The sequence below is a fragment of the Pectinophora gossypiella genome, unplaced genomic scaffold, assembly GCF_024362695.1.
Source record: "Pectinophora gossypiella unplaced genomic scaffold, ilPecGoss1.1 Pgos_39, whole genome shotgun sequence".
In the NCBI taxonomy this organism is placed as follows: Eukaryota; Metazoa; Arthropoda; class Insecta; order Lepidoptera; family Gelechiidae; genus Pectinophora; species Pectinophora gossypiella.
Window position 1 is genome coordinate 47,867 of NW_026063249.1, and position 11,381 is coordinate 59,247.

An 11,381-nucleotide genomic window follows, 5' to 3' on the forward strand; every position below is an offset into this window, starting at 1 on the left:
GGATAGTCTGCTCCAGTACTTCCAGCTTCTCGCTGGAGGGGGCCGGTGGTATCTCCGCGCGGGGCTTCGCCTTCTTCCCCTTGGTAGGGGCGGCGACCGCTTGGTTCGGCGTCGGAGTAGGCGCTGGCTGCTGCTCGACGATGGTGGTGGCAGTGGGGGCCGGTTTTGCCCTCTTGCGGATGCGCTTAGGTCTCTGCGGCTTGGGCCCGGCTGGGCCGTTCGCCGCGGCCATAAGCGAGCTCCGCGCGGTCGGCTCGATGTTGGGGTCCACTGTGGAGGCTGCTGGTGGGATAGCTCCTCTCGCGCCGGTCATGGGCGCCGCACCCGCCTTGGTATTACGCAGCTCGCGTAACTTGACCGGGCAGGAAGAGCTATTCGCCGGGTGTGTTCCCCCGCAGTTCACGCAGGTTGCCGGAACTTCCCGGGGGCGCAGGCACTCCTTGGCCGTATGGTTTTCACCACAACGGACACAGGCGGCAGGGCGGTGGCAGTTATGGCTGCTATGCCGAAACTGCTGGCAGCGGTGGCACTGCGCTGCTCCTCTTCGTCCCCTCCACGCCTCGACCTTGACGCCGGGCATGCAGAGGAGCTCGGAGATCTCATAGACACGCTGGAATCCCAGCGTCCTACGGATCTCCGCGAAGAAGAGGCAGCCTGTCCTTCCCTCGCGAGCCTGGATGGGGCGGATGAATTGTGGGTCGAAGCCGCGGGCGCGCAGCTCCTCCTCCAACTCAGCAACGTCGGTGTCAATGGGCAGGCCACGGATGGCCAGCTTCAGTGAGCGCTCCGCCGGTGGGGCGTACGCGAACCAGGAGAGTCCCGTGGCTCTCTCCAGGGTGGTGAGGTACCGCTGGTAGAGCCGGAACTCTTCCTCGGTCCTCGCCAGGAAGCGGACGCCCTTCCCGTACGGGCGCGCGTTGGGAATGTGGCCCAGCAACTCCCGCAGCTTGCGGAAGTGGTGGGGCCAGTCAGGCAGCCGGTCAACCACGATGGGTGGCAGCTTCTTGCTCGCGGGTGCGAGCGGCGGCTGGACGTGTACAGACTTCGGCGACGGCGTGGGCGTCGTCCGGAGGGACGGACGCGGTGGCGCGTGCGGCGGCGAGTCGGGGTTGGTGTTTAACACCGCCGCGTAAGAGCGCGGCGGTGTTGTCTCCATGACCGGCTGGGGCGTGGAGAGCGGCGAAAAAGGATTTGTAGCCGCGTATTGGCGCGGCGGTGTTGTCTCCATGTCCAACAGGGGCATGGAGAGTGCTGCAGGCGGCGTGGTTCTCACCACGGGCTGCGGTGGACGGCGCTCAGGCGGCGTCGTGGTCCTCTTTTCCGCGGCTCCTGTTCCCGGAGGTCGGGGCAGGGCCAGCGGAAACGGGGACAGTCGGAGGCCCGTATCAATGAGGCGGGGCGGAGGCGGCGGTATGGTGGGGGAGAATGGCGTCGTGACGGCGCGGCTGCGCACGAAAGTGCGCGCTCGGCGCTTCGAGACTCCGGCTGTTGGGGGAGCCATGCTCACCCCGTTACGGCTAGGGCGCGGTGTGTGGCTGTCAGGCTGTCAGCGTGCGAAGCTTGGCGGTCCGCCTGGCAGAGCACGCGCTACCGCTCCCTCCCCGGTGAGACCCGCTGGTGGGAGGCCGGGGGTTGGTAGGAGCAGTAACGGTGATACCGTTTGGTACCGCGGAATCAGGAGGGTATTTTGGTAAAAATACCCCCCCCTGCTTCTCTCCGTCTAAGGCAGCTCGTGTGGGTAGACGTGGGTTAGGCTTCCGAGCACAAGCTAACAGCAGCGATCCAATCTTTTGAAATGAGCTCCGCGGGCTTATAAAGGCTTATCCCCTCTTGGTCGGCGAGGTGGAGTGGCAGGGCTTGGCTAGGCTTTGGCTTGCGCGCTCTGATTGGCTGGCACAGGTGGCGCTGTAGGCTTGGCGATGGCATGGCGTAACATTCGGCCGTCCTGAAACAAGGATTGCTCCCGCAATGGGAGGGGGGGCTGGTTAGCTCTCGAGTAAGTCAATCAAGTCTTCAGTCTCAAGTTGTTCATCAGAACTGCTGGCACTGTCAGATATAGGCATCGTGCTCTTATAGGGCCTCAATGAATCTGCTGCTACAAGACCTGTAAAAGCCTTGTAGCCTCTCAAACCCTTAATGCTCCTTATCCTATATCTGTCATTACCAACTACTTTTGTTATAATGTAGGGACCAGAGTAAACATCATCGAGCTTGGTATTAACTTTGGCTGCGCTACTAGTGGGAGCTTGTCTCCATAAGACTAAGTCCCCCTTTTTATAGACCCGACTAGGCTTACGCTTTTTGTCAAAGTTACGCTTCATCCTAGCACTAGCATTTCTTAACCGAGCACTGGCTTTTTGCCGCCGGACACCAACAGGCTCACTATCTTGGCGTTGTATAGGAGTAGTAATGTCACAACGGGACCTAGCACTCTTAGCAAACATCAAATCATAAGGTTTATAGGATGTACTTTCATTTGCAGTATTATTTAACCCCCACAGGACATCTGGCAAGCAGTTAGCCCAATTATTTGCAGCCTCACTAGGATCAGTAGCACGCAATGCATTAAGTATTGTTCGGTTAGTACGTTCAACTTGGCCATTAGCGCGTGGACAAACAATGGAAGTCAAAATATGTTTGAATTGTTTGTCCTTAGAAAACTGTCTGAAATTCCTACTAGTGAAAGCTTTACCGTGGTCGCTTACAACTCGTTCTGGATACCCGAATAAACTAAATACCCTTTTCAGAACCCTAACAGTTTCAACAGAGTTGACAGTTCGAGTTGGCTCCGCAATTACAAATTTAGAAAAAGCATCCGTCATAACTAACATGTATTGGTACCCCTTTTTAGTTCTACAAAATGGTCCCAGGTGATCAATATGGACTGTGTGCATGGGCTCACTTGGTTTGGGGATGGGAAATAAAGTACCCTCTTTCTTGCCATGGTTTCCTTTACCATAAGCACAGCGTAAACATGCACCCACATATTTAGAAATGAAACGAGTCATTTTAGGAAACCAATAGTCCTTTTTTATCAACTCTGTACATTTTTGCAACCGTACATGCCCTATCTCATCGTGATGCATTTGAACTATCTTCCACCTAGCAGATGATGGAACTACCAGTCGATTTCCCATCAAGGTTTTCCGATATAGCCTGTCATTAAGAAATTCGTAGTTGTTGGATATGTCACTAGCCGCTGAGCCATCCCTAAGCTGATTAATGATTCGCTTAAGTTGTTCATCCTGGCACTGAACGGTATAAAACCAGTCTGTCACTTCAAGACGATTGATATTCACAGAGTCGACCGGGTTCCTACTCAAAGCATCTACATGCTTCATGCGGTCTCCCGGCCGATAGTCAATGCTCATATCATAGTCCTGGATAGATAACCACCACCTGGCAATGCGTGGGATGATGTCACGCTTTGTAAGGGTAGCTCTGACGGCAGTGCAATCAGTCACGATTTTAACACGCTTACCTACTATATACACCCTAAACCGACGCAATGATTCCACAACTGCAAGAGTTTCTAACTCATAGCTATGATACATACTTTCTTCCCTACTAGTAACTCTGCTAAAGTACATAGCAGGGCGCAACGTACCGTCGTGTTGTTGTTGCAATAATATGCCTGCAACACCTGATTTACACGCATCCGTATGAAGCTCTGTGGGCAAAGCAGCGTCGTACAGTGCCAATATGGGTTTTGTACACAAACACTTCTTCAATTGTTCGAAACTCTTCACTTGATCACTACCCCAATTCCAAACTGAGTTTTTTTTTGTTAAATTTGATAGCGGACGAGCTATTACAGCAAAGTTTTGAATAAACTTTCGAAAATAACTACATAACCCCAAAAATTGACGTATCTCGTGAACGTTAGTAGGGATGGGAAACTGCGACACTGCTGCCAACTTTGATTCACCCGGTTGAATTCCGTTCGCGGAAATTTCGTGTCGTAAATAGGTAATTTTATCTTGCAATAAAATTAAGCAAAATTAAAAATTTTGGAAAAACCCACGACGGTAAAAATATCATCGAAAAAGAATAAAATAACTCAAAACCCCCGACTTAACCCAATTATTATGTAACGAAATATTATATTAGACTTAAAAATACTTTCTAAAAAAGAGTTGATATCTCGAGACATCGGTAATAGATATACTTAAGTACCTAAACAATGAATATGGATGTTTACAGTTTTTTCCTAACGTGTCTGTTTCTCGAAGATATACTTAAATGTAGCGATAATAATTTTACCATAATACATAACCGAGGAATATCCGTCGGGGGCACAAACGCACACACAAACATCTCTCACCCTAAACGCATATACCTGCTCCGTTCCGTCGGGGGTAATAAATGTAATTAAAATTATACTAACCGTAAATTAACAACACTTTGCTTTACTTAATACATAACATACATAAACTGCCTATATACGTCCCACTGCTGGGCACAGGCCTCCCCTCAATCAACCGGAGGGGGTATGGAGCATACTCCACCACGCTGCTCCACTGCGGGTTGATGGAGGTATTTTTACGGCTAATAGCCGGGACCAACGGCTTAACGTGCCCTCCGAAGTACGGAATCATCTTACTTTTTCGGACAATCAGGTGATTCAAGCCTGAAAAGTCCTTACCAAACAAAGGATAGTCTCACAAAGTGATTTCGACAATGTCCCCATCGGGAATCGAACCCGGACCACCAGATCGTGAGCCTAACGCTCTAACCACTAGACCACGGAGGCTGTTTACTTAATACTACCTGATTATTGAGTGATGGGTTCAAGTTTATGAATTAAATGAGGATTAATTGGATGAATTTGATTACTTGACCACACAATCCACGTGCCACTTATAGTCGATCTTGATTTTTCTTTAATCTTCGCCAATCACTTCGTATTATCTACAATTTATTGATTGTGATCTTCTCTGAAATCTGGCTCGAAGGACCATGAATATGCCTGATATGCCTTTTTACTGATTTTTAAGGGATTTAGGTAGCAATGAAACAGCACCGTGTTCGACGTAATTACGTGTAATCAATGGAACCGAAAAAAAAACGCCTGTCAGAAACAATTAACTAATAAAAACTATTGCAAATAAATTGCAAATAAATTGCTATTATAAACTGAAGAGGCGTTTCGAATAATATTGACTCTAAACTCTAATATTGTGGCGCCCCCTAGTGAGTTACAGACATGACACCTGTCTAATAACATGAACTCATCAAACACAAACCCGTTATTGAAAACCGCATCAAAATCGGATTATTAGTTTAGAAGATAATTAATAACATTTCTTTGCACAAACGCACACACAAACATCTCTCACCCTAAACGCATATACCTGCTCCGTTCCGTCGTGGGTAAAAACGCACATTTACTCATGTTTAACTTTAAATTCTCGGTTCTAAATTTATGAAGAACTTCTTCTAAAATATTTAAACCTGAAGTTACGTCGTAAGAAGGTAATAACAAATCATCCAAAAATGCCAACTCTTCATATTTGCTCTGACAGTTAGCAACACAGTTATCGGTTTTCGAACGGACACCGCTATCTGTCACTCGCAAAGAATCAACTATTTTATTCATCACCCTCATAAAAACTGACGGCGCGTTAGCAAGTCCGAAAGGGACACGAATATATTCATAGTGCCCTTGTTGTGTTATGAAAGCCGTTTTAAACATATCTTCAGGACAAATTTTTACTTGGTGATACCCTTGTGCTAAATCAAGGCTTGTGAAAAATTTCATACCCGCTAATTTCGAAACCTGATCATCAATGTGTGGCAGTGGATACCTATCTTTAATTGTTATCGCATTAAGTGCCCGATAATCAATACAAAGCCTATGGTCGCCGTTCTTCTTCTTGACAAGAATGACGGGGGAAGCAAAACAAGATTCTGACTCCCGTATGATGCCGACATCCAACAATTCAGATATTTTAGTTCTAACTATATCCTGCTCAGCGTGTGACAAACGGTATGGTTGTCGATATATGGGTTGATCACTGGTTAAATTAATTTTCATTTGTAATAACTCTGTACACCCTAACTCCTTAGTATTGCTAGCAAAACAATCACTGTAATTAAATAAAATATTTATCAACCTATCATGATCGTGTTTATTTATTGGCCCTGTCTTAATCTCATTCACTGTAACGCCGCCTATGATGGTGCTAATGTTCGCTAGGCAAGTATGTTAAACAGATGAAACACTTGGCTTATTGGCATTGGCCTTGGACACAGAAGCAGATGAATAAATAGGAATAGAGCAACTGGCTTGTTGACTAACCTGAGCATTGGCTTGTGGCGGCGCGTCGCATTTGTCCGCCCTGGTCAGCACCTCGCTCGACTGCCAGTTGATGTTCTGGGTGCCGTTGTTGATGACCTTCAGGTACCCGGTTGAGCCCCGCAGGAGGGTGGCAGGGATGGAATACGAGGTGCCTCCTAATTCGTAGTGTTGGGGTGAAGTGACGACGTCGTCGCCGTCATTGTTGTTGATTATGCCGACCTTGATTATTGAAGATCCGGGTGGTATGGTTTCTTTGCATGTTGTGACCACCTTAAAACGTGTTGGCTTCTCAATAACCTCTATCATCTTGATAAAATCGTCGTCCTGCTTGAGCGTGGCAATGCCATTACTGACAACTAGGCATATACCATCTTGGTTTATAATTGGTTGTCCAATTAATAGGTGGATGTTTCCCATATCCACGTCGGTAAGATGAGCTTCACATTCCACCGCGATTCCATCGATTTCCATCTGGAAGTTGACTTTTCCACGACTTTTCAAGTGTTGACCGGTAAATCCTTTGAGGATAATGCTAGTTGGAGTGATTTCAAGGTTAAGCAGTTGACAAACGTGGATCGAAAGTACGTTAACTTGGCTCCCAGTGTCAAGATAGGATTTTACATGCACGCCATTGATTTTAACGACCTTTTCATAGATTTGGTTATAGTTCTGCAGTACCTTGATCTCCTTAACCATCTTGACGTTATCTTCAGCTGGTGATGGTTTGCTGCTCGCATTGCAGTGCGTTGCGATGTGACCTTGCTTTCCACATCTAAAACATGTCCGTAAATCCGGATGTGGACAATTGCGCAAAATGTGACCTGTCTTTTTACATCGTGGGCAGGGATCGACGTCTGGATTGACTGTCATGTTTTTCTTATCAAGTGCCGATCTCGGGGTAATATCTTTATGCACCGGCCGCGTGGTAAAAGATGGAGCTTGATAATCGTCCAGGGCGCAGAGAAATCCTTCGTATAATTCTTCAGGTCGTTCGCACTGAAATGCTCGTGCATTAGCTTGCAGTGATGGAGGCAAGCCACGTATGGATACACGACACGGTAGCGCTGTCGGACAACTTGCACCTGAAGCACATGGCGACTTTATCCTGGTAATATTTAGTCATGGACTCCGCAGGTAGCTTCTTCCGACTTATCATTTCGTCAAGCATGTTACCGAAGTCGCGATGTCTAGGAAAAGCGCGCGTCAGCATCTGCTTTCAGTCTTCCCAGGTATAATTATAGTCATCAAGACGGTTGTACCACTTCCTTGCCTGACCTCTCAATTTTTCTTGAAGGTGGAACGCTTTGGTGTTATCGTTCCAACCGTGGATTTCTCCGAGTTGCTCGATCTTCCTTAGCCATGCAGTTACTGTAGTGCAGTCGTCGCTATCGGGATCAAACTCGGGAATAAGTGAAGCTGCACGGTGTACCTTAGTTTTCGCGCCAACTGGCATTTCTTCATTTAGCTCGCGTAAGGCTTTTTGCACTTCGTCTTCCAGTAGCCTCCTCAGAAACTTCCTAGCCGGCGGCGGAGTTTCTTTTTCCTGACTCGACGTCGTTTCTTCGCTCCATCCGGGTGGACGTATTAAGTGTCCATGTGAATGGGTGCGGTTGCGCTTCATAACTTTTCTATTTATCCCACTTCTGAGATGTGAAGGTGGGCTAAATGAAAGCTTAATCAAAATCACACGAATTATTTATTCCACTTTTTATAATTATATAATTAGGTACATAAGTCGCAATTTGGGCAGAGGTTCGCCTTATCAAGTGTACCGTAAGAATAATCTTTTAAAATGAGCTCCGCGGGCTTATAAAGGCTTATTCCCTCTTGGTCGGCGAGGTGGAGTGGCAGGGCTTGGCTAGGCTTTGGCTGGCGCGCTCTGATTGGCTGGCACAGGTGGCGCTGTAGGCTTGGCGATGGCATGGCGTAACATTAAAAGAAAAAGAAAAATACACTTAGCAACTTTGAATGTTAGAACACTAATGAGAGAAAATAATCAAATTAAACTGGAACAAGCACTAAGAAATATCAAATGGGACATCATAGGTCTGAGCGAGACAAGAAGGATAGGAGAAGAAATAAGAGAACATCAAGAATATATAATGTACTACAAAGGTGAAAAACAAGGAATGTATGGGGTTGGATTCATGGTTAAAAAGCATTTAAAACCTCATATCATAAGTTTTACTGGGATATCTGACAGAATCGCAATCCTAGACATACAATTACCGGGATTTAAACACCCTTGGTCTATAATGCAAGTTTACGCCCCAACAGAGCTAGCTACAGAAATTGAGAAAGATAAATTTTACCAAAAAATAACAGAAGCTATGCAAAATTTAAATAAAACTATTGTAGTGATGGGCGACTTCAACGGACAAGTAGGGACAAAAAATAACACCGAAGAGTTTGTCCTAGGACGTTACAGTTACGGAAAAAGAAACGACAATGGAAAAAGACTCATCAATCTCGCTTTAGAACATAACCTAAAAATCATATTTTTTTTCTTTAAGAAGAAAGAATCCAAGAAATGGACATGGATCTCACCAAACGGTAAAGTAAAGAATGAAATTGATTTTATTACTACTAATTGCCCCAAGATATTTTGTGACGTGCAGGTTATAAATAAACTGAACTTTCATACAGATCACAGAATGTTACGAGGAGCTTTATACTGCGAAGAACAAGAAACATCCAGGAAAAATATTAACCCGAGTAACAGTAATATAACATTACCTGTACCTGATAGTATCCTCGAGAAATTGAAACAATCACTAGCAGAAATAGAGAAGTACCAAAATTTACAAGAAGAGTATACCTTTTTTGAGAAAGAAATATTAAAAATAAATAAAGTATATATGACAAAGATAGAAAAAGATAAAGTAGGACCAGAAGCCAGAAATTTAATTGAACAGAGAAACAAAATGCTAGAATACAGAAAAGAAAGACGCAAAGAGATAGCAAACATTAGCAAAGATATCTTACGCTCTATTAGACAACACAAACAGAAATCAAAATTAAACACAATAAGAGAACAAATACAGAAGACAGGTGGTATCAAAAAAGCTCTAAAACAATTAAGAGAATACACTGAATGGATTCCTAACCTAAAAACAACAAAGAATCAGAAAGAGCGCCTATTGAACAAAAGACCAGAAATAAACAAAATAGCTACGGATTTTTACGAAACATTATATAGGGATACAGAAGAAACATTAATTGAAGAGAATGATAAAAAAGAAATGAGCCCAGACGAATACATAACCCCACATATACTACAGAGTGAAGTGAGAAAAGCCATACAAACCCAAAAAGAAGGGAAATCCCCTGGAGATGACAATATATCTAACGAATTGCTAAAAGGTACATTAGACATTATACTTAAACCGCTTACAGATATATTTAACAAAATTTTAAAGACTGAACAAATACCATCCCAGTGGACAAAATCGACTATCGTACTATTGCACAAAAAGGGCGATAGAAATGAAATAAACAACTACAGACCCATTAGTCTAATGTCTAATTTGTATAAAGTGTTCTCTAAAGTACTATTAGGAAGACTAACTAAAAAACTTGATGAAAACCAACCGAAAGAACAAGCAGGATTTCGTACAGACTTTTCCACAATTGATCACATACATGTAGTGACACAGGTAATAGAAAGATGTAATGAATTTAAACAGCCATACTACTTATCGTTTGTTGATTACAATAAAGCTTTTGACTCCCTAAGCCATAAATACATCTGGAGAACTTTAGAAGAACAGGGTGTAGAAAATAAATACATAAGAATAATTAGGCAGATATACAAACATAGTACCGCTAAAGTGCAACTCGAAACAATCGGAGAGGAATTCGAAATACAGAAGGGCGTACGACAGGGAGACCCGCTTTCGCCAAAGCTATTTACAGCAGTATTGGAAAACATATTTAGGAAAATGGTTTGGGATGGCTTTGGCATAAGCATAAATGGGAAGAACTTGAACCATCTTAGATTCGCCGACGATCTTGTTTTGTTTGCATGAGATTCAACATCACTCCAAATTATGTTGCAGCAACTAGCATACGAAAGCAGGAAAGCCAGACTATCAATGAATGCCAGTAAAACCAAAGTAATGACGAATATTACCAAGGAAAGAATATTAGTGGAAGAGAATGAAATAGAATACGTAGATGAATATATATATTTGGGTCACTTAATAACAGTTAAAGATCAACACTCGAGAGAAATAGAGAGAAGAATTACGAATACTTGGAAACGTTACTGGTCGCTTAAAGAAGTTATGAAAAACAAGTCAATACCAATAATAGAAAAGAGCAAATTGTATAATACATGTATCCTGCCCTGCCTCACATATGGATGTCAAACGTGGCCATCCACAACCATAAAAAAGTTAAGAGTGTGCCAGCGCAGTATGGAACGGAGTATGTTGAATATAAGACTAAGTGATAAATGTCGAGCTGAAAAAATCAGGAAAACTACCAAAGTTGAAGATGTAATTGTAAAAACTAGAGAGTTGAAATGGAGATGGACAGGACATATGATGAGAACAAGGAGGGACAAATGGAATAGGGATATAACGGAATGGTATCCCAGGAACGGAAAGAGACAACGGGGAAGACCAACTAAAAGATGGGAGGACGACCTTCCCAGGATCTGGAGGAGACTGGCAAAAGATCGAGACATATGGAGGGAGCTAGAGGAGGCCTATGTCATGAGGCAACCTGACTGTTAGGGATGCTGATTTAAGTATATCTATACTTATAATAAATCTGTAGAGAGGTCAATTCTGTACATTAAATATTTTTTCAAAATAACTATCAGGGGGTGATAAGTGGTCGATACTGATGCCAAAAATGCAATCAGTAAAATTTTTGTCTGTCTGTCTGTCTGTCTGTCTGTCTGTCTGTCTGTCTGTCTGTCTGTCTGTCTGTCTGTCTGTCTGTATGTTCCTTATAGAAACAAAAACTACTGGACGGATTTTAATGAAACTTGGTACAATTATTCTTCACACTCCTGGACAGGTTATAGTATACTTTTCATCACGCTACAATCAATAGGAGCAGAGTAGTGAAG

At 44.2% G+C, this 11,381-nt stretch overlaps 1 protein-coding gene across 1 annotated transcript; it reads right to left on the minus strand.

Moving 5' to 3' along the window:
• Positions 1 to 1,749: 1,749 nt before the first annotated feature.
• LOC126381174 (uncharacterized) lies at positions 1,750 to 6,997 on the minus strand. Its single transcript, XM_050030694.1, has 3 exons — positions 6,302 to 6,997; positions 5,808 to 5,968; positions 1,750 to 1,945 (listed from the first exon to the last, which is right to left on the minus strand). The coding sequence occupies exons 1-3, from the start codon at positions 6,995 to 6,997 to the stop codon at positions 1,750 to 1,752; spliced, it is 1,053 nt and encodes a 350-aa protein (XP_049886651.1).
• Between the last annotated feature and the right edge of the window lie 4,384 nt (positions 6,998 to 11,381).

Excerpts from the sequence above, each read along its gene's own strand:
- LOC126381174 (XM_050030694.1), bottom strand. The coding sequence starts at position 6,997 with ATGGTTAAGGAGATCAAGGTACTGCAGAACTATAACCAAATCTATGAA. Across the intron at positions 5,969-6,301 it reads CGCCACAAGCCAATGCTCAG|GATATAGTTAGAACTAAAAT; the intron begins GTTAGTCAACAA and ends CACGCTGAGCAG. Across the intron at positions 1,946-5,807 it reads GCGATAACAATTAAAGATAG|GACGGCCGAATGTTACGCCA; the intron begins GTATCCACTGCC and ends TCCTTGTTTCAG.